The sequence below is a fragment of the Epinephelus fuscoguttatus genome, linkage group LG1, assembly GCF_011397635.1.
Source record: "Epinephelus fuscoguttatus linkage group LG1, E.fuscoguttatus.final_Chr_v1".
Lineage (NCBI taxonomy): Eukaryota > Metazoa > Chordata > Actinopteri > Perciformes > Serranidae > Epinephelus > Epinephelus fuscoguttatus.
Window position 1 is genome coordinate 10,569,973 of NC_064752.1, and position 22,175 is coordinate 10,592,147.

At 39.7% G+C, this 22,175-nt stretch overlaps 1 protein-coding gene across 2 annotated transcripts; it reads left to right on the forward strand.

Moving 5' to 3' along the window:
- The first annotated feature begins 617 nt into the window (after positions 1-617).
- On the forward strand, positions 618-21,041 carry cept1b (choline/ethanolamine phosphotransferase 1b). Of its 2 annotated transcripts, none has more exons than XM_049582455.1 (10): positions 618-827; positions 2,495-2,800; positions 4,293-4,467; positions 5,703-5,850; positions 5,947-6,088; positions 7,945-8,029; positions 10,595-10,726; positions 13,613-13,771; positions 15,560-15,685; positions 15,833-21,041. In XM_049582455.1, the coding sequence occupies exons 2-10, from the start codon at positions 2,607-2,609 to the stop codon at positions 15,953-15,955; spliced, it is 1,284 nt and encodes a 427-aa protein (XP_049438412.1). In that variant the 5' UTR covers positions 618-827; positions 2,495-2,606; the 3' UTR covers positions 15,956-21,041. The 2 variants fall into 2 exon arrangements, with proteins under 2 accessions (XP_049438412.1, XP_049438331.1); XM_049582374.1 differs by lacking the exon at positions 7,945-8,029 and adding an exon at positions 10,201-10,285.
- Positions 21,042-22,175: the final 1,134 nt, after the last annotated feature.

The window sequence follows — 22,175 nt, forward strand, 5'->3', positions numbered from 1 at the left end:
TGGCATTGTAATTTTAAAGACAGTACATGTAACACAGCATTCCAGAATGTCAACAACAGACACAGGAGGGTGCATAGTGCGACATATATAGATATATTATTATTATAACTTTTATTTAAACAGGGAAGGCCATTGAAAGCTGCTCTTTTACGAGAACACCCTGATTACAGTACATAACATAACATAGCACACAAAAATCACATCAAGTTATAAAACAATATAAGATAAAGTAATTAAAATTACATCCACCTTTACCAGCTGCAAAGCTTAATAAACAACACATTGATGTGTCAATAATGATGTAATCATAATTACTGAAGCAGTACTTTTACTTTTGGTAGGCTACTTTAACTATATTTTGATGTTAATACTTTTGTACTTTACCCAAGTAAAATTTCTAATGTGGGACTTTTAATTGTAACAGAGAATTTCTACTCTGTACACTCTTAGGTCAGTAAATTATCTGCGTAATTTTTAATATACTGTATAATAGTATAACAGTCTGTGTCCTGTGGAAGGCAGAAACTGAATGAGCATCTCTGCCTGGGAGACGTGACTCAGGGCACAAACTGTAGCTTTATCTGAGACAGCCTCGCGAGACCTTCTTGACGGCTAACGTTAACTAACGTGAACTAGCTTGCTGTGACAACCACCACAGTGACACCGGTCGTGGTGATCCACCTCCAGCTGCTAAACGCCCCTCCGGTGGTCTGAGTGATAGAGAGACACTCTAAAACTAACCACCCACAGAGGAGACTTGTCTGCCGGCTTGAAGCGCCCTCACAGCCCCCCGGAGTGTCCGCGGCTCTCGTCCTTTAATCGGCCAGGTCAGTCGGTGTTACATCCGTCAGTTCAGCAGCACGCTAGCTGTCTTCAGGGCTAGCTAGTCGAGCTAACTTATGCTAGCCGCAGTCATCACGGGAGGTGTCAGTAGTACTCTCTGATTTCATTAACATCTTTAATAGGTGATGGTATTTCAGCAGTGTCAATATAAAGAAGTGATAATAAGCCAACAGCAGGCGAGTAACTTAAAATTTCCAAACTGTCACACGTCTTCCGTAGCTACCAGCCCGGCTAATGCTAACCTTCGGCACCAGCAGTACTGATGTTGAGTTAGCTAGCAGCAGGTATGCTAGGCAGCATTAGCGAACTGCTGAAGCAGGTTGTTTTGCTATCGTCAGTAGCTCATGTGTTGCTGACAGTCACAAGAAATAGTTTAGCAACACAGAGCAACACGGGCCATCAAGTGGGTCTTTCACCATGTTTTTGATTTGTACAATTAGCAGCAGTTAACTGATTAAACCCTGGTAATGTCTGCAGATAATGGTGACTTTGATGTTTGTGTCACAGATGTCAAGTGGATGAGACAAAATTGTATTTATTCAGAGGGGAAGTGCTCTGCAGCAGTTGCAATACAGAGAATGTAAATATACAAAACACTAAAACAACAGTGAGGTGCAAATATATTTATGTAAAATAGATAACAGCAAAGAGTAACAAGGCCTGAGCATAAAGATGGATACAAATCCAAATATACAATATCTACCATGCCATATTTAGGTTGCCAGTATGCATAATAAATATGGTAGGGTTGTATGTTAATATGTGTGTGTACAGCATCAAATTTAATGTAGTTAGTATAAGAGACCAAGAGTGTTGTAACGTGGTGGTAGTTGCACACTCCTGATGTAATCAGTAGTAGTTATACCTTCATGATGTCATCAGTGGTACTAGCAATATCACATGTGTGACCGTTCAGAGGAGTTTCTGACCATTTTGATGGTGGTGAAAAGTAACTAAGTACATTACTCAAGGACTGTACATAAGTACAGTTTTGATGCACTTGTACTTTACTTGAGTATTTTCACTCTCTGCTACTTAATACGTATGCTTCACTACATTTTAGAGGCAAATATTGGACTTTTCACTCCACTACTTTCAATTAATAACTACAATGCAATAAAATTGCTTCTCTTATTTAAGTAAAAGATATGAACACTTCTTTCTCCCCTTCTTTTCTCCCCTGATATTAATAAAAGTGCTTAACTTTTTACGATAATTTCAGTGACAATAATCCAAACCTAAAAGATAATCTCTCTTTATTGAATTATGTCCAACTCAGAATATCTAAAGTACAAGATGAACTACTAGAAGAACCACAAGTAATTGATGATCCCCTTTGAAGTATGTGAACACCACAAGATTAATTAGTAGCATTTCTGATCGCAATGTCAGTAATTTTTCAAGCTAAATGTGAGGGTTTGCTGCTTTTCTGTTTTACATCATTGTTAAGTGTATATCTTTGGGTTTTGGACTGTTGGCCGTACAAAACAAGACATTTGAAGACATCACCTTTGACAAAGAAACTGAGAAAGAAATCATCAGCTTGATAAGTTTGGTAAAATGATTCATGGGTTTTGTGAATCTGTATTTACACAATATGTTGTGATATTTTCACTGGACAGTACTGTGATATTGTGTTTTGTCTTCTTAGGTACTGTCCAGCCTCATCCAGCCCCATTGTGGATCTTTAGCCCCTCTGGCAGGACAGTGGCAGAGGCAGAGCCAGAGGCATCGGGGACCAGATCAGCAGGCAGCAGGGCTCCATGAGCGCGACGGGGCAGCAGCAGCAAGGGGGGGGCCTGCGTTCTCGCCGAGGCCTTGGCCGGGACAAGGACCCTGGGCAGGGCATGGGCATGGAGGCGGCCTGCTGGCTGGCACCCGGAGTGCTGCGCAGGCTGATCGAGCTGCCCTCGCCCCCCCTGTCCCGGCACCAGCTCAAGAGACTGGAGGAGCACAGGTAACGCTGAGTCCTGCTCTGCTGACCGAGACAACCTTAAACTGATTTATTTCATGTTGTGTGCAGTGAGTTCATCTTGTTCTGTGGTTTAGCAATGATATGTATGGGAGAGTGATGCCCAGAGCTTAAGCCATCTGATATGGATGGGTTAGTGTGTGGTGAGTCGATGGCGTCATGTGTGCTTTCTTGAATGAAAGGGGTGTTTGTCAGTTTGGACACTTCAGACTCAGTTGCTGTTGAGGATAAATGATTTGTGGAAAGTACCTACACAGCTTGAAGATATGATTGTACCGAGAATTTCATTTCAACTTGGATAACATCAAGTAAAATAATGCAGTAGTTTCTGGTTTCTTTCCTGCCAGAGTTAGTCAGTGAACCTGAGCTGATATTGCATTAAGGGTGTGAACATAACTTTACTTGATAATATTTATATAACATTCTAAAGTGGCATTATATGTATTCATAACAGCTGCACAGTCCAGCTGTGGTCAAGATGGAAAAAGTGCTAGTGTGTCAAATCTGACAGCTATTTCGTAGAGGACGAAGTGATGATGGCTCTGCTGTGTAGCTGCTTAAGCTAACATCAGCCTTAGAGTTCTGAAGCCTGGAGGTCCCAGTTCAGAGCTTCTAAAGAGTAACTTTCGTGTTTTACGGCCTGGAACCTGTTTTCCCATGGGTTTTGTGTCGAATGGAGACAAGTTTTTTTTTAATTTGTTCCAGCACTGAGCAAGGCTGCAAGCCACAGCAGCAACACTGTCAGCAGTGTAACTGCTCAGGGCATGTTTGCAACGTCAGTTTGTGCCTGCTAAAAGTACTTTTGCCACTGACAGGCTCAGATTGTTATTTTACGTGTCTGACAATGTTATATGAACCCTAAAAAGAAAGACCTTTTTGTTTAAGAGTAAGATCCTTTTTGTTTGACCAGAAACAGCCCCAAAATTACTATTGCCAATAAACAGTCATTTTATCATGGTAAAACACACTTAAGTCAAAGTCGACAAAAAAGGAAATGAAACTAACAAAAGCCGTCTTGGTTTGTCTTGTCTTTCCACTCTGGTTTAGTTGAAGAAAAAAAACCTTAATTCAAATTACTGTTTATTTAAATGAAGTCTGGTAAGTAAGGTTGGCAAGGGCAATTTCAGGGCTGTTTCTGGCTAAACAAAAAGGATCATATTCTTTTTAAAAAAAAAAAAAAAAAAAAGATCAGTCTCTTTAGAGCTTTCCGTAAGTTATCAGACAGTTGTAGTAACAATCTGAGCCCGACAGTGGCAAAAACATAGACTTTTATGTATGTAAATTGACGGTGCACAAATGCTCCAAGTGGTTACGTTTTTGGCTGCAGCCCTTTCGTTCAGTACTGGGCCAGTTAAAACTCTTTCACATCAGAATTTCAGTATAAAAATAAGCAAGTGATCAGTCCCAATTAAAGTAAATAGCAGTCATAAAGATTATTATTCAGAGCTCACCTTGACTCCCATGTTTTTCCCTGCAGGTACAGCAGTGCGGGACGCTCCCTGCTGGAGCCCCTCATGCAGCGTTACTGGGAATGGCTGGTGGGACGAGTTCCTGCCTGGATTGCCCCCAACCTTATCACCATCATCGGCCTGGCCACCAACGTCTTCACCACCCTCGTGCTCATCTACTATTGTCCAACTGCCACTGAGCAGGTTAGTCATCGCTCTGAAAGGATGCTATTCTGGGCAGACTTTATATGAAAACATATCAAACACCAGAATTGTTTTAATTCACTCATGAACTCAGTTGCTTTTACATTGCTGGTCTTTACATAGCCACAGGTTGACTGTGACAGATAATAGCTGCACTTCCTACTGTGAGAAATCACCAACAAAAGCTTCTGAACTTGTAAACTCACAATAAGACGCGTTTCAGCAGAAATATGCTCTAAAATTGGGGAGGAACTAAAAACCCCTGCAACTAAAATTACATGTTTCCCTGACATTAGCATGTAGCTTCATGTAGCATTGTAGGCTCTGTCATCTGAACGCTTGCCGTAGCGCATATAAAGAAATCTGGCACACTGTGATGTCATACTGTAGCCAGAGTAGAAGAAAGGTTTTTGCTCACAGGCTTTACTTCTACATACCTCGTTACCTGCAGGGAGATTTTGTGAGGTTTTTTTTTTTTTTTAGCTACAAAGGAAAAGATATAAGAATTAATTCATTAATAAAAACTGTTCTCTGTTAAAGACACAGCAAGAGTAGTAGCAGAGTAGTGAGAATATGAGTTTGCATTTACAGCAAATTAAAACAGAAGCAGATCTTAAAACAGGGAGGCTTCTAATACAGTATGATCTGATATTGGGAAATGGAGTTTGGAGATTTCCCTTTGGTACAAAAAAAAAGTTGGCTGCTAGTGATTCACTTTAAATGAAATCTTTTGGTGCAGCTCACGTGTGTGTAATACCAGGTCAGTGAATGAATCTTTGAAATACAAAATGCACAGGATCTTTGAGAGGTCTGAGTGTGATCCTCTGCAGGTGCACATGCACATGAAGGTGTTTGTGCATTCACAGAGCTGTGAGTTATTACAGTGTTTTTATCATAAGCTGTTTTCCCCGGTCGCTGTGGGACGTGAGCTTCAGCCTGTGCTGCTCAGCAGTATCAGGACGTATCTGATTACAGGGACGTCTTATGTTAATGGAGCAGTTCTGGTAAACAGATCTCGGACACAGCAACAACAAGGGACCGCTGATTCTATTCTGTTCTCTTTGTCACAGGGTATCTCACACACACTGTATATGAAATGTGACTTCATGTATGGATCTGTACAGCTGGAGGCCTGCCTGGGTCACATGATCTGATGGTTAAGCTGTCATGTTTGTGGGCTTTGAGGCAGAATGGCTTTTGTTTTATATGCATATATGTGTATGTGTGTCTTTCAGGCTCCTCTCTGGGCGTACCTGCTGTGTGCTGTGGGTCTGTTTGTCTACCAGTCATTGGATGCCATCGACGGGAAGCAGGCCAGACGCACCAATAGCAGTTCTCCGCTGGGCGAGCTGTTTGACCACGGCTGTGACTCCCTCTCCACTGGTCAGTTTCCTCCTGTTTGACTTCGTTTCACTTTGTTTCTGTTAATCTAAAGACTCTTTTTTAACGCTGCCTGTGTTCATGTGTTTGTCTCTGCAGTGTTTGTGGTGTTGGGAACCAGTATAGCAGTGCAGATGGGCACCAACCCGGACTGGATGTTCTTCTGCTGCTTCGCTGGGATGTTTATGTTCTACTGCGCCCACTGGCAAACATACGTGTCAGGAACGCTGCGCTTCGGCATGTGAGTCATCCAACGCTGCTTGGTGTGGGGGTTTTTGTTTGCTTGTTGTTTGTAATCAAAGAAAAAATATAATTTCCAGCCATTTATCTATAAATTTCACTGATTTCAGGAGTTAAAGATCAGTTCTTGCTATTTCTTAGTGTCAGTGCTGCCACCAACACCTGAGCTGACTCCAAAACACGTTTTTTTTTTTTCTACAAAAGCCTTTTTTAATTTAACAAAATAATCCAAATACATATAAAATCAGTATTCAGTGTTATCTTGAAATTGAAATTTATTTCAGACTGAAATTAATTAGAGAGACAATAAGGCAAGAAATATATATATATATATATATATATATATATATATAAAGAGAGAAGCAATTACTCAAATAGCAGAATTGGGGGGGAAACACAATACATTTCTTTTTTTTTTTTTAGTCCTAAACACGTGTAGGCTGAAGCTGCAGCTTATAATGCCATAAGATATGTACAGTTTATGTGTTTTATAATTAAATCCTATAATTATATCCTGGTTCACCTTCAACTTCCTCAAACTCAACTCTGATAAAACAGAACTCCTCCTGGTCGGTACCAAATCCACTTTATCCAAAACTGACAGTTTCTCCCTCACTATTGACAGTTTCACAGTGTCCCCCTCCCCTCAAGTTAAGAGTCTGGGTGTCATCCTCGACAGCTCACTGTCTTTCCACTCACACATCAATAACATCACCCAGTCTGCATATTTCCACCTACGAAACATTAACCGTCTCCGCCCCTCCCTCACCCCTCACACCACAGCTCTCCTGGTCCACAGCCTCATCACCTCCCACATTGATTATTGTAACTCACTCCTCCTTGGTGCCCCTCACAAATCCCTCCATAAGCTTCAACTGGTCCAAAACTCTGCAGCCCGCATTATTACCAGATCCCCCTCCTTTCACCACATCACCCCTGTCCTCCAGCAGCTTCACTGGCTTTCAGTCAAATTCAGACTCCATTACAAAATCTTCTGTATACTTTCAAGGCCATTCACAACCTCACCCCCCCCTACCTGTCTGATCTCCTCCACATCGCCACCCCCTCTCGCTCCCTCAGGTCGTCCTCCTCCCTCCATCTCTCTGTGCCCTCCACCCGACTCAGCACCATGGGGAGCAGAGCTTTCAGTCGCTCTGCTCCCAAACTCTGGAACTCTCTCCCCCCGGACCTCAGAAACATGTACTCTCTACCCCATTTCAAATCACAACTCAAAACCCATCTGTTCCAAATTGCATATTCCCTTAACTGCCCACATCCATTTTTACTTTCTGTCACTCTTGTCTGTTGTTTTTTATTTATTTTAATTATGACTTTAATTGTGTTTTTAATGCTCTGTAAAGTGTCCTTGAGTGTTGAGAAATGCGCTTTTAAATAAAATGTATTATTATTATTATTATTATTAAAGAGTTGTGGGGCGTCGGTGGCTTAGTGGTAGAGCAGACGCCCCATGTAAAAGGCTGTTGCTAGAATTCATCCTCATATCTAAACCAGTATTATTATATGCAATGATTCATTCACTCTACGTTCAAAAAGTCAAAAGATTACATTTCCACAGTCAGTGACACCTGTTACAGACGAGACAGATACTGAAACACTGAGTGAACTTCCTGTTTACTACTTCCACACACAGACCTGCAGCATAAAGTCTGCAACACGTCCGGTGGACATGATCAGGTATTAGAGGTGTTCAGGTGCATTTATCAAATCTGAAAACATATTTTGTTCTCCTTAACTATTAAAAAATGGACCAATTTGTTATACTTTAAGCGTTAGTGGTTTCATTAGAGTTCCATGTGCATTCTAGCTGGAGTAAACGTGTGTATATTCTGTGTGTAGATTTGATGTAACAGAGGCGCAGCTCTGTCTAGCAGGATTACAGCTGCTCACAGCCGCTGTGGGTCCCAGTCTGTGGAACATGATGGTAAACCTCCTGGCTGTTGCTGCATGGCTCGCTGCCGTCTCCTTCCACAACGACCTCTGACCTCCGCTGTCTCCACAGTCATGTGTCTGTTCTGCTTAAAGGTGTAATCAGTAAAATATGGCTCCTCAGTATCTGAAGGAAACTCAACTGTTGGCAAACTGTGTGATCTTAAAACTAAATTAGGATTAGCGCCACACGGTATGAGTAGAATATATGATATGTGACAACACTTATGAATATTGCGATAATTAAACAGATATTTCTGCTGCTTTCAGTGTACTAAAATTCAACAAATGGCTTGTTGAATATAAAAAAAAATGAAAGGGAATCATTTCCAGCATTCTTTTACTTAACAAATTAAATATTGAACTGAACACAAAAGGCACCATTAAAAAAAAAAAACCATTTTAAAGTGCAGTTTTCTACTGATATTCCCTTTTTACAAATTCAAAAAAATCCCAGAGTGGGTCCGACAGTCTTTCTTAATGATGGTAAAAAAAAATAAATAAATAAAAAAAAGATTGTGCAGTCCTAATTGGGATTTGATTTTACTTAACATCACTAAGTTAGCCAAATATCCTCGTCACAGAGTTCAGACTTCAGGCGACTTGATCCAGCAGGGCACGCTCAAGTAGGAATACTAATATTTAGATTCCTCTCACTTAGTAGGATTAAGAACACATTCTACCTGTGAAATGTTACTATGATTATACCAAATTTTATATTCCTAAACTTAACTTTCTAACCAGATTCTCTGCTCTGATTAGTAAAATAAAATCCTATGTTTCCCTTGTTGCTCACAGTGTTAGCAGAGAAGCTGCAGACAATGGTGTCACTGTCATTCACTGTTTTAATTAAATCTGTGCCTCGCTGGTAAGATTCATGTCAGCTGCCCCTGGATCTGTTTTATCTCTGTTGTTTGTCTGCATCACACCTCCTTTCCACTCACGTATGAGGGAATCTCCGTGATATCCGATATGCCTGCGAAACTCTTCCCCTCCATAATATTTTGGTCCGGAATTTGAACAGACAGTGACAGTGTGCTAGGTTAGCTAACAAGCTGCTAACTGGCTTTTCTTCAATTCAGTTGCCTGTGTTGTTCGTCAACTGAGTTTATGTGATTAAACAAAACTTGTTTATCTAGTTTCAACACACTGTGAATCTGAGTAATGTTATTCTGCTAAAATATGGTTATACATTATATACAGTCAGATTGTCATTATGACTCATTCAGCCGTTCATACGTCTTTTGAATTAAATATTTCACAGAACATGCTGCGTACCTGACAGGTCCTGTTTCTATCTGTTCCAAGTTCTGTAATGTTCCAAGTGAATTTTCCAAACTACTGGATGGCGAAAAATGGACAAAATTAGCCCCTCCCCCGATGGCTACAGGTAGTTTCTATCAGGTTTCTATCCGTCCGTAAAGAAATGCAATTTCTTGCGTTGGACACTAGAGGCATCATCCGTATATTTACAGATCTGTGGACACCAGGCACATACGTAAGTGGAAACGAGGCATAAGTGTAAGCGTCATCTTTGCATTTAATCCCGAACACCAAGTTACATTTAGACACCTGCTGAATTTAAAATGTTTAAGTGAATAAGATGCTGTGGAAATCTTACACACACTATGTTACGTCGCCTAGATCAGCCCCCTTTAGAGCAGGCCCCTATAAAATCTGATGTTTTATAGGGGCCACAAAATGATCACAAAGGGACACACACATGGATAAAAAAATTAAGTTTGCTGACATGGCCCACCCAAAGTTCAGAACTACACCAACAAACACCTCTGAAGCTTAGTAATTAACACGCTGTATCTCGTTTGTTTAATCTGTACACAAACAGAAATGATAAAAATGACGGCGACTTCCTGAAGTCTCCTCACAGTGACGACAAGAAAATATATCAACTGTCACTGAGGGAGCAGAAGAGCAGCAACACTTCTTTTTTAAGAGTCACTGAGATTACTGATTGCATCTTTACTGCAGCTACTTTCCTGTTGAATCCTCTTAATTGAACCTGTGTGGTGCAATAAGAACACGACGGCGTCCCATCAGCTGCCGATCCAGCAGTGTGTTGTGGAAGTAGGCCGCAGGATGATGACTATGTGCTGGTAGACGTCACTAATCCTCACTGTCAACTCTCTGCTTTCTCCTCCCACTCAGCATTGATGTGACTGAGGTGCAAATCTTCATAATAATCATGTATTTGCTGGCCGCTGTGGGAGGATCTGCTTTTTGGCAGTCACTGGTAATTCTGATCGTTTCTACTTCCTACAGATTCAGATTAATGACACTTAATTTTGTTGCTTTAAAATTCTTGTTGTGACTGTTGTGATTGTTTTACTGTAATCGTTATCAGAAATACAAAGAATGTCACTGATTGGCTCAACCATCCTCTAACATTACTCATGATGCTTTCATTGTGGACGTTAAAGTGTTTGTACTCACAAACTACAGAAGTAGCTGGAAAAATACAGTTTGATCAACACGTCTTGATGTAAATGTCTTTGTTGTATCATCGTCCTTAATGTTGATGTTCTCATGATTTAATTCCCAGATTCCGATCCTAAATATCCAGATGAAAATGGTTCCGGCCATCTGCACTTTTTTAGGAGCCATCTTCTCCTGCACCAACTACTTCAGAGTTATTTTTACAGGAGGCGTGGGCAAAAACGGATCCACAATAGCAGTAAGTCTGGAAACTTCTACACTTCTTCTCATACATAAGTGATCAAAGAACAGATCAGTGTTCATTCTGTCAGAGTCCGATATGTCAGAGATATTGTTGATATTGTTTTATCACAGATTGAATTATAAATCAGAATATAAATACTTGCAAGTAACACCAGTGGCTATGTTGACATGCACACTAATATTCCATCAAGACTCCTAATGTGACAATATTCCAAACTTGATCTCTTGTCTATTTATGGCCAGCTCTGGGTGTTGTCATGGATACATTGTACGCAAACCAAACACCTACTTTTTAAGACTCTTTGATTTCATGTCACAGAAAGTTCATTACAGTAGATCGTGGTGTGGTGTGTGAGTTTTGGGTCCAGGTTTTGTTGACAGAATTTTCTTAAAACCTGATTAATACAAGAATCTGCAGGTTTAGGCCGTCGGGCAGGACCAGGTGTTTAGTAAGGTAGTAACAAACTCAATCACAGAGACGCCCTCTGTATCCTCTGTATACTGCAAATCCTTAAATTGTTTCTCCTAGACCTGCTCTCTTAGGGCGGTTTCATAGTCAACGCACGCAACGCGAGCAAGCAACGCACTTCCTTTCAAAGTCAACACATTGAACGCAAGCGACGCGGGCGACACTTGAAATGCAATGCATCGCTCACACAATAGGGGGTAGCAGAGTCACTGGTACATTCGGGCTAGCTAGTATTGCTATTTTATAAGAGTGCAAGGCACTAGAACGGTCATATAAATGGGGATGTGCCCATATGAGTTTGCAAAGTTTTTCCTCCTCGCCCGCCATATTTCGTACCTGCTTCTTCTGTGAATAACAAAAAGTGCAGCACACATCATGGTGGCCAATGCATTCGCGTCTGCGTGCCTTTGCGTCGACTATGAAACGGCCCTTAGTCTGTCAGTTTTTTCTGTGGCTTATTTTGTTGTTTTAGAAGGTGCTGAAGTATCTTTAGTCACTGAGCTGCAGACTTAGAGTTCCTGTATACACACTCCTCTCCCTCCATAAGAGCTTGGCCTTGAGCTTGCAGCGTTGTAGCGGCCTGTGTTAGCTTCTTGCTAATATCTTGTTTAAGTGTATTTAAATCTTCTAAGATCAACTTGAAAGTTCGAGAAGACCTTGAAGACCTTGTGCATGTCTGGTTTGAATTCCCTCAGTTCCTTTGCAGTTGATGAGAGTTCCTGGAGTTCCTCACTGGCCTGGTGTTTCTCTTTATCTTCTGTTTGTGGTAGTGTTAGCTTGTCACCATTGTCATTGTCTTCAGAGGCCTCTTTGTGATGTTCGTCTAGCAGCCATTTGTTCTCCGGTTTTGAAGCGGCCTCACTTAAGTCCTCTTTGTGATTTTGCCCCTCTCATTTTTGTGACACACAGACACTGAATTGTTAATAACTCAAGAAAAGAGTAGTTTTAAAACTGACTGGAGTCACATCGATTGAAGGAATGAAAGAGGGAGACTGCGTTCTCACGGTGGGAAACTTCCACTGTTCCACATTTTGATTTGATAAACGACACTTTAGGGCTCGTTAATCGGATTATGCACAGCTGCATGTAAGCAGGAATATTAGTGGATTTTCATTTTCATTAGCCACGTAAACAGATGAGTAGGGATATTGTCTTTTTCAGGATAAGGACAAAAACTGGAATATTTTGTGCATGTAAACATAGTCAGTGTGAGGGGTAGAAGACAAACTGAGCTTAGAGATGGAGTTGTATTTGTGTCATTATTTGCACAAATCTTTAAAGTAATGGCTTAAAATTTTGGCAATATTCCACATCCCAAGAGAAAAACCTCCATGTAGCTCAGAGTGCAAATGTGGAAGAATATGATGTTTTTGTCTGTCTGTTTAACAAATACAGCAGAAGTTTGTCAGGCTGTGCCTTTAATCCATGCTTTAAACACAGTGTAATCTCAGGTTGCATCATCACTGTTATCAGCTGATTCTCGCTGGAATTTCATGTATCATGTCTGCTCACTAGATCCAACAGATATTTTATCAATGTGTAATTTGACTGGTACTTGTATTATTATATTATTATACTAATATTATATTATTTATTTGGCCCAAAATTACAAATTTGCCTCAAAGAGCTTGTGACAATAAGATTTTGAACACTTGATGCTCGTATCTTTGATTATTTGTAAGCGAGAAAGCTGCATCTAATAGTTTAGTTGATACAGTTTGATCCAGAGCGAGTCATTTCAACCTTCAGTGTCCCGTCACAGACACCGTTTACACTTATTATTGATATACATTGACCACATTTTGATTTACATTATGTTTATATTCATTTTATTGATTTGCAACACTGTCTACACACATTAATATTACTTAATTTTATATTTTATTTGATTATATCTCTGCCCTATAATTTAACTTGCACCATTTTATGTCGAAGATTCATATTTTGCTTTTACTTGCCCGATTTTCTTTTTTGTTTTAAATATCTATTGAGTATTGTTAGAGGGAGCCTGAGGCCGAAGACTGTCTCTCTGTAATCGTTGTGCAAATGATGAGAATAAAGACCTTGAGTTTGAACTTCAACCTCCCTTATTCACTGTAGTTACTTGACATTAATGCAGTTATTTAGAGCCAGACTATAAATTTGAACTGTCAGCTTCAGTCTGGTTAAACATTCATCACAAGCCAGTGTCTGTATGCAACACCACTCTGCTGCCTTTGATATCAGACAGCTGTGTAGCAGTGATTGCTAAATACTGTGGTACTTCTGAATGTGTGTTCATTTATCAGTTGTGTCACATTTTCTATGATGTGTTTGGCACAAACACCAGCTCTTCTGTCTGTTTCTGCTGACATTAACTATCTGTGGGGGGGTTTTTTCTGTGTGTGTGTTTTTGTGTGTCTCTGTCCTCAGGGAACCAGCGTCCTCTCTCCAGTCTTACATATTGGTTCAGTTATAATTTTGGCGATGATGATATACAAGAAGTCTGCTGTCCAGCTCTTCGAGAAACATCCGTGTCTTTATATCCTGGCGTTTGGCTTCGTCTCTGCCAAAATCACCAATAAATTAGTTGTAAGTCAAACCTACTTTTTACTAATTAAGATGGAGATTAAAGACAGTGTTGTGGTTACAGAAAGAATCATCTAAAAATGAAGTTGTCCAAAGTGACTGAATTAACATGATTATTTTTGTGGTGTACTGTTTTATCCTGGAGAAGGACAGATGTTCATGTCAGAAGAGGTCATGATCACATCCTTCTCCTTACTGCTCAGACGGAGAAAGTAAAATATTTAAAGGTCCAGGATGTGTTTAGTGTACATCAGTAGAAATACTGGAAGCAGGGGAAACTGTGACCTGACTGTAGCTCCATCAAAAGAGAAAAACATCCCAAACTGACTGGTCTGTTTAGCTTTACTTGACTAATATACTTCAAATTTTGCAAAAACTTGTAAATGAGTCTAAGCTGTGATGAAGCAAATGGAGGCCACATGTCAAATATACCAAATATTGAGGAATTTTAATACCAGCTAAACTAATAAACTTTTCTTACATTATGAAACAAGAGTTATTCTTGGACGGCTTTTGTCAAACTGTTGTTCAAATCATAGAAAATACGAGACTGTTGACAAAGTTAGCGACTAGCTGGTGGAGAAAGTGAAACATCTGGTCAAAAAAAATGAGACTGTTCGTATCTTTAATTTTACATGTGACTTTTTGAACTGGTTTGCGTCTTTATTTCCAGGTTGCGGTTGCAACTCATTTTGTTTTATTTCGTTTCGACCACGTTAGTTATCATGACTTTAAGGTAACCTAATCGTCATCACCGAGCCTTTGTGAGCTCATAGTGCAGACAGAACAACATTCAACACACCAATGCTGATAAAACCATCACATAAAAACCAACATTAAAATGGAAATAGACAAGTTTATTGCATTAACTCATTATGAAGGTAATGTTGACTGCACAGTGTAGTGGTTATAGGATATTGACACCATCAGTGTTTAGATCGGTTCACTATAAGCCTCGCTTTTACAGTGCACTTCTGTCTGCTGTTGGGTACGATCCCCCTTGATTGTAATGGCTTGTTTTACAGCACCAGAAAGTGTCTGTGTAAGTTCTTTGCAGTTTTTATGCCTCAGAGATGGCAATAACTGTGGCCTGAAGCGTTACGCTTTTGGGTTGTCCGTCTGTCCTTCTGTTCGTCCGTCCCGTTCTTGTGAACACAATATCTCAAGAACGCCTCCAGAGATGTTTTCAAATTTGGCATAAATGTTCCCTCTGACTCAAGGATGAACTGATTAGATTTTGGTGGTCAAAGGTCACTGTGACCTTACGTCCATCTCATTCTAGTGAACGTGATATCTCAAGAAGGCCTCGAGGGAATATCTTCAGATTTGGCACAAACATCAACTTGGACTCAACGATGAACTGATTAGAATTTAGTGGTCAAAGGTTATGGTCACTGTGACCTGAAGAAACATGTTTTTTTGCCTTAACTCAAGAATTTATATGCTAAGTATGACAAAATTTCACACAAATGTCTAATATGATAAAATGATAACAGTCAACTTAACTGTTAAATCATAATGTTCTGCAGAAACACTTCTTTGGACACTACGCACCCTCATATCTCAGGAACAGAAGGGGAGACATTAGGGCAGTTATTGAATCGGTGACACTGTTCTTGGGTGTCCATCTTGGAGCGGTGCTGATTGCACAGATATTCTAAACTATTGGGGAGGATGTGTGTGAGGCATCCATGTTTTCACAGACATGGATGTAAACTGTAACTGCAACTTAAGTAGTTTATGGATTCATACAACTGCAGAGCGTTGATTCTAGTTTCTGTCTGTCCACAGGTAGCACATATGACAAAAAGTGAGATGCATCTCCACGATTTAGCCTTCCTGGGACCAGGACTACTGTTCCTGGATCAGTATTTCAATAGTTTTATTGATGAGTACCTGGTGCTGTGGATTGCATTGGTAAGTACCCACACGATGCTAGCTCTGGATAAGAATATGTAAGGGTATATATGTATGTATTGAGAAAAGGTTAATTAGTGATTGTTGTGTGGTATTGAAGCACATTTGTGCCTGTAAAGTGTGACGGTGTTTCTTTCTCTCCTGCAGATCATTTCCTTCTTTGACTTGGTGCGTTACTGTGTCAGTGTTTGCAACCAGATTGCCTGCCATCTTCACATTTTTGTTTTCAAAATCAAGCCTTGTTCAGTGCTCAGTTCAGCTCCTCACTGAGGACACGCCCGCCATGACTGACTCTGTCCCTTCCTGTTAGTCGCACTCATTTTTTCTTCCCTCTGTTTTCCACGTAGAGATGCAGGGGATGACGTGGTGTAAAAGTACGTGCTTCTGCCAACTGAATGTGAGGACAAATAATATATATTAAGATACTGGAGTATTACCGTCATTGTTTCTTTTTCACCAGTGCAGAATTTGTACCAGTTTCATCTTCTGCCCCAGTAATAAAAAAAATCTCCTTCTGACAAACTCATGAGCAAATATTTCAGGAGAGTATAGGTGCTACTCGGTATGTTCAAGGAGAGAAACTTCAGTGTGTTTTAACTGTTCATTTGCAAAGAAAAATGTATAGGACATGAATCAAATAATTCTTTGCTTTTCATGATTATAATTTTTGTAATATTTGCATAACTTTACCTTTTTTGCTATTGTAAATACCAAATAGTGTCTGTGCTTTTCTTTTAAGTTAAAAAATCCTGCTTTGGCACATTTATAAACCTTCATGTATATGATTTTTAAACAACGTTATCTCCTGCACATTACACACAAACTGTGCATCTGATCAGCAGAAATGTGGTTTTGGAGGAAATGTAATGCCAACATCAGAATGTTGTTACTGAACAAAGCTGCAGAAAATTCACTGCCGATGTTTTTCATTTAGTTTGTCAACTGAAATCACGTTGTTTAACCGCGCTGGGATTTTTTGGGGCGATATTCAAGTTGTGGTGGGGAATGTTGTGTGTATTTATTGTCATATATAATGTTGTTTTCTAATACATTCATCATAAAGTTGATAGTTTGGTTAATGTGTCACAGGGTTAGGCTTCCTCTACACTTTATACTCTATTGTTAATATATAAGGACACGCCATGCACATGAGGGAAAGTCACGACAGCCACGGGCAGATTCTTTTTTAGACATACAATAAAATATCTAAACTCAAATGTCTTCTTACGAGCAGTCAGAGATATGTAGATGTGGATGAAAGGTCAAAAAGCTCTTAAGAAGGCCTTTGAGTTCAAGAATGAAATGTGCGTTTTACAGTTGATACGAACAAAGTTCAAGATGTTACACTTTTGTTTTCACTCCACCAGCCGTCATTCTGCTTTCTGTCCCTACTCGTCCTGTTAGTCTACATTTTTCTTACAGTCCACAAATCACATGAAAAGACCAAAATCAGCAACGTGGCAGTCTGTCTCTTAATACTTTCTGACTTCCTGTCTGTGGCACTCGGCTCCAAATCCATCACTTCCCGCTGTAGATGTCAGAAAATACATAGTTTCATGTTTTAAAAAAAAGGCTCAGTAGTTTTTAAAACAGCTGGTCACTGTAGTTTTTATCAAACGTTACTCAAACGGGAGGGAATAGTGCATTTGTTGGGGGCTGTTTTCAGCGGCGGATTAATCCACATTTAGTGCTTGAATGAGTATTTTGGGCTGCAGGAGAGGAAAGGTGGGGCTGAATCAAAATTAACTACAGCATGTGTGTTCATGGTAGGGCTGCAACTAACTTATTTTCAATGTTGATCATTGTTTTGATTATCTAGTTAGTTGTTTGGTCTATAAATTCCGATCTGTGTTCCCCAAAGCCTCAGAGAACATTGTCAGCTTATTTTGTCCACAACCCAAATATATTCAGTTTACTGTCATAAAGGAGGAAAGAAACCAGACTATTTTCACATTTAAGAAGCTGGATTTAGAGAATTTTGAGTCTTTTGTCATGAAAAATCTCTCAAACAAATTAATCGATAATCAAAATTAGCTGCCGATTAACGTAATAGTTGCAGAAAAGTGTCTCCCAGTGCAACAGTGTGGCTCACTGGTGTTTTTGGCACCAGTGGAGCTTCATGGCGCTGAGGAATGAGGTATATCAGAGTTAAGATACACAGTTAAATCATGTCAGCTGATATCGTTGGTTTTGGTCTTTTGATGTCATGTTGACAATAAGACAAATATCACCAGACTTATAATTTAAAATGAAGACTACTCACCGCCTTAACGGTTACTTACATGAGCGTCACACTCCTTCCTGTGTTGTCCGTGGATGCAGCTAAACTTGTTCATTAATAATATAATCTGACTGACATTATGTTTCCCCATAAAGGATGTATTGTACCTGCTGAAGCAGACCAGGTGGACTCAGTGTGCAGGAGATGAGGTCACATGATGACATCACAGTTTTTAAGGTGGTGACTGACGAGATTCAGATCAAACTTTTGTCGCTGAGAGTTAATAAAAACCTGTTTTATTTGAAGTGGCTGCAGCTCACTCCGCCTCCACGTCTACCAACATCTGATCATCTGGTCCTGTTACAGCACCTCACGCTGAGTGGGTGTTCAATGTTGCTGCTTCTGGAGAGAACCTGTAGTGATGTATTAATGTGGAGAACATGTTGGTCCTTAACCACCGAGAGCAGTTTGTTGCTTTTACATTTTGTGCCTGTTTTATTTTTTTATTTATGTTTCATGGAACAGCTCCGTCTGCAGATGCTGTACTGAGCCTCTACAGCTTGTCTGAAATGTTAAAAACTGATATAAGATGCCAAGTGTTGACTGTAGTGAGTCAGTGATTATAGCAGCTCCAGAACAGTGTTACTGTGTGAACTGGGGGTCAGGTTCAGGGTGGTTCGGTCAGTCATCTGAACGCTTTTGAGAAAACAAAGCCTTCCATACAAAAGCGTCAAAGGTTCACTTCACTCAAATCTCAAAAACATATGTTCTTGAATGCCTTGTGGTGTCTTTAGATGGAGTTATTGAAAAATATGTGGAATGTTATGAGATTTATAGAATAAAAATGTAATCTTCTGAGAATTAAAGTTGTATATCATTAAAATAGAGTTGTAGTTTTGCGTAAAACAAAAGTCTAAATTAAACATCACATTGGACTTTATGGAAAAATGGTTGTTAATGAGAATAAAGTGATTACGAGAAGGAGGTTTAAATATTATGAGAATAACGTAATTTAGTCCCAATTGTTTCTCTAAAGGTTTGCCAAGAAGAAGAAAAAATGTTTCCACAATAATAAAATATTTAAGAAAAGAGAAAAAACATCATAATTTTTTTTTAAAAGTTGCAACATTTAAAGAAAGTACCTTAAGAAAAGAGTCATCATGAGAGACGGTTCTTATTTTGAGGAAACAGTCAAAATATTATGACAGTAAAGTTTTGATTTCTGAAGAAAAATTCCTAACAGTATAAATAAAATGGGGTAATTTAACAAAAAGAGAGGACATAGGGAGTCAAAATTTAATGTGGAAAAAGTCCTGGTTGTCTCTAAAAATGCATGCTGCCAATGGAGGGCAAAAAGAAATTGTTTTGATAAAATATTTAGAAAAAAAGGAGTCAATTTTTGAGAATAAAATTGAAGTTTTACAAACAAAAAAATTTGGAAAATAAAAAAAAGTCATGAACTTTTTTGGGGGAAAGTAAATTTGAAGTAAGAAAAAAAAATAAAAATATGAGGAGAGTTTGCAAAACTTTAAAAATATTCATCATATATAGAGGAAATGTCTTGAGAATAAAATTGTAAGTTTACCATAAAGAAACAATATTTAAAGAATGACGTCACAGTGTTTAAAGAAATGTTATCTAAGAGAGAAATTGTTCCTGAAAATCCCATTCACCTTCATTGTGTTTGGCTTGAGGGCAGAAACATCAATAGTGTAGTTAAAGGTACATTTCGGGTTTTTTCTCAGAGGTTGTATGGAATACTTAGTCAGACCGCTCCCAGTTTGGAGAAGCAAAGTTCTGCTGTGAATGGCCACCCGAAATAGAAACAATTATCAGTTTAAATGTATGCTATATTGAGAGTATTTTCACTGTTTTACTTTTTCATCCGACTGCCCGTCACAACTGGGAACCTGTAAACGGCTTCAGTTCCCATCGGAGCTCTTGTCAAAACCACCAGACTCCATTGACAAAAACAGTAGTTTAAGCTCACTGAACATGTGAGCTGCTGGTCTACTGCTGCCTCAGTCAGTTCGTTTTTGTGTTTTTGTGTTATTCTGTGGTTTTTGGTGAATCTTAACACTTCGAAATGCAAAAGTCACGCAATGGACCAAACTAATGGAGGCAGCAGTAGAGCAGTGTCTTCTGTGTTCAGCTATGTTAAATCACTGTTTTTGTCAATGGACTCTGGCTGTGACGAGAGCGATGAAACAGCTTAATTTTCCCACTGGAAATCACTGTCTGCCATTGAGGTAAACCAGTGAAAATATTCTAAATATAGTGTTCACTTAAACTGATATTGATTTTTTTCCATGGGATTTTTTATGGTGGTTAAAATCTGTTTTGTTGCTGACCCCTCCACAGCAGTAGGTTGCTTAGATTACATGTCTGCTTCTCCAAACTGGGACATACCGCCTGACATCTGCTGTTTGTAAGAAACTGTCTGTGTTTAAGTTCCACATACAACCCCACTTCAAATCATCTGAACTATCCCTTTAAGATTTTTGTGATTTGTGTGAACTGACCCTTTAAGGAACTCAGTGTTGACATAACTTCAGGTCCATTTCTCTTAAAGTAAAGGTCACATATAAACAACCAGGTATATTATGCATTAAAGAACAGTATTGACGACCTTGAATGTCACATGTAGATGTTTTGATCCTTTATTGTAGAAGTCTCAGTACAGTCATGTCTGTTCAGTTGGTTGTTTTCAGAGAAAATGGAAGATGACATGATGATCTGCATGTGAACTACACTGCTGTACAGTTTGTACAATAACTGGAGATTCTGAACAACTTTTCTTAATAACTGTGAGATAACAGCATCAACAGCTCATGTGCATATAGGCTAGTTATCGATGTCAGGTTAACTCTCTCATTGTAACTAGTAAAAGTTTACCTTTTAAACACATTTGTTTTCTATTGTTTTGTACAGAGCTGTCGTCACTGTGTGTGTCTACTCTCGAAAGCTTGTGTAGAAGTTTGTCATGTGTTGGCTGGACTGCCAAACTCAGGCATGGTATATCATCACCAGCGTGCAGGACAGTGTGTTCGTAGAGGAATGATACAGTAACCAGGATCACCTGACAATCTCTCCATTTAGCTAACAATGCAAATAAATTTCATACGCACACCTGGAGCCAGGTTTCTACTTGTGTACTGGAAAGGGTCAAACTGGTGGAGTCACATCCTCATTCCTGCTCCTTTGTGTGATCTGATGATTAAAACATCATTCAGTACAGAGCTCCATACGATGGCATGTTTTAATCTTGTATGAACAGGATAAGACTTAAAGGAAAAGTACAACAGTTTTAGAAATATGCTTATTTGCTATATGGTAGAAGAAGCGTTCAGATCTGCAGGCATGTCCAAAGTCTGGCTCAGGCACTGATTTTAAATGGCCCACGGCTTGTCTCTCAAAATATACTGACCGACCACGTAATATTGGTTCATCGAGTGAGTTCACATATTTTCCCATCCACCTCATGACAGGACTATTGCAGTTTGTAGATATGCACCACGTTGTTAAAAGTTATAACCCTGATATTTAACCAAAAGTTATGAGAATACTAACCACTGAGTATCGTGCAATGATCAACAGTCCCATGTTCATCCATCCATCCTTTTTCAATTGCTTATCCAAAGTTGGGTCGTGGGGGCCAAGCAAAGCATTCCAGACGTCCCTCTCCCTAGCATTGCTTTCCAGCTTTTGGGGGACCCCAAGGTGTTCCCAGGCCAGACAAGATATGTAATCCCTCCAGCTTGTTCTGGGTCTGCCCCGGGGCCTCCTACCAGTTGGACGTGCCCAGAACACGTCTAACACGAGGCGCCCAGGAGGATCCTGATCAGATGCCTGAACCACCTCACCTGATCCCTTTTGACGCAAAGGAGCAGCGGCTCTACTCCGAGCTCCCTCTGGATGTCTGAGCTCCCTACCCTAGCCCTATAGATACTTTAATTTCTCACCTGCAGTTTAAAGGTCCAGTGTGTAGTTGGATTTAGCAGCATCTAGTGGTGAGGTCGCAGAACTGAAACTGCTTCTTGTGCCAGGCTTTTAGGAGAACTATAGTGGCTGACTCTCAGACGCAAGCAGCCCTATCTATAGAGTGCCCCAGGGTTGATGTTTTTCTGAAGACTGACACTGAGGTCAGCTTTGCACTGGTTCCCTCATCAAAAAGCCTATAACATTTCTCAACTGGATTTTCGATTATTGCAGAAAATAAAGTTACATGTTTTGTTCGGCAAGATCATCGCTACAAATGAACAAATGTAT

Excerpts from the sequence above, each read along its gene's own strand:
- cept1b (XM_049582455.1), top strand. The coding sequence starts at position 2,607 with ATGAGCGCGACGGGGCAGCAGCAGCAAGGGGGGGGCCTGCGTTCTCGC. Across the intron at positions 5,851-5,946 it reads CTGTGACTCCCTCTCCACTG|TGTTTGTGGTGTTGGGAACC; the intron begins GTCAGTTTCCTC and ends TTGTCTCTGCAG. Across the intron at positions 13,772-15,559 it reads AAATCACCAATAAATTAGTT|GTAGCACATATGACAAAAAG; the intron begins GTAAGTCAAACC and ends GTCTGTCCACAG.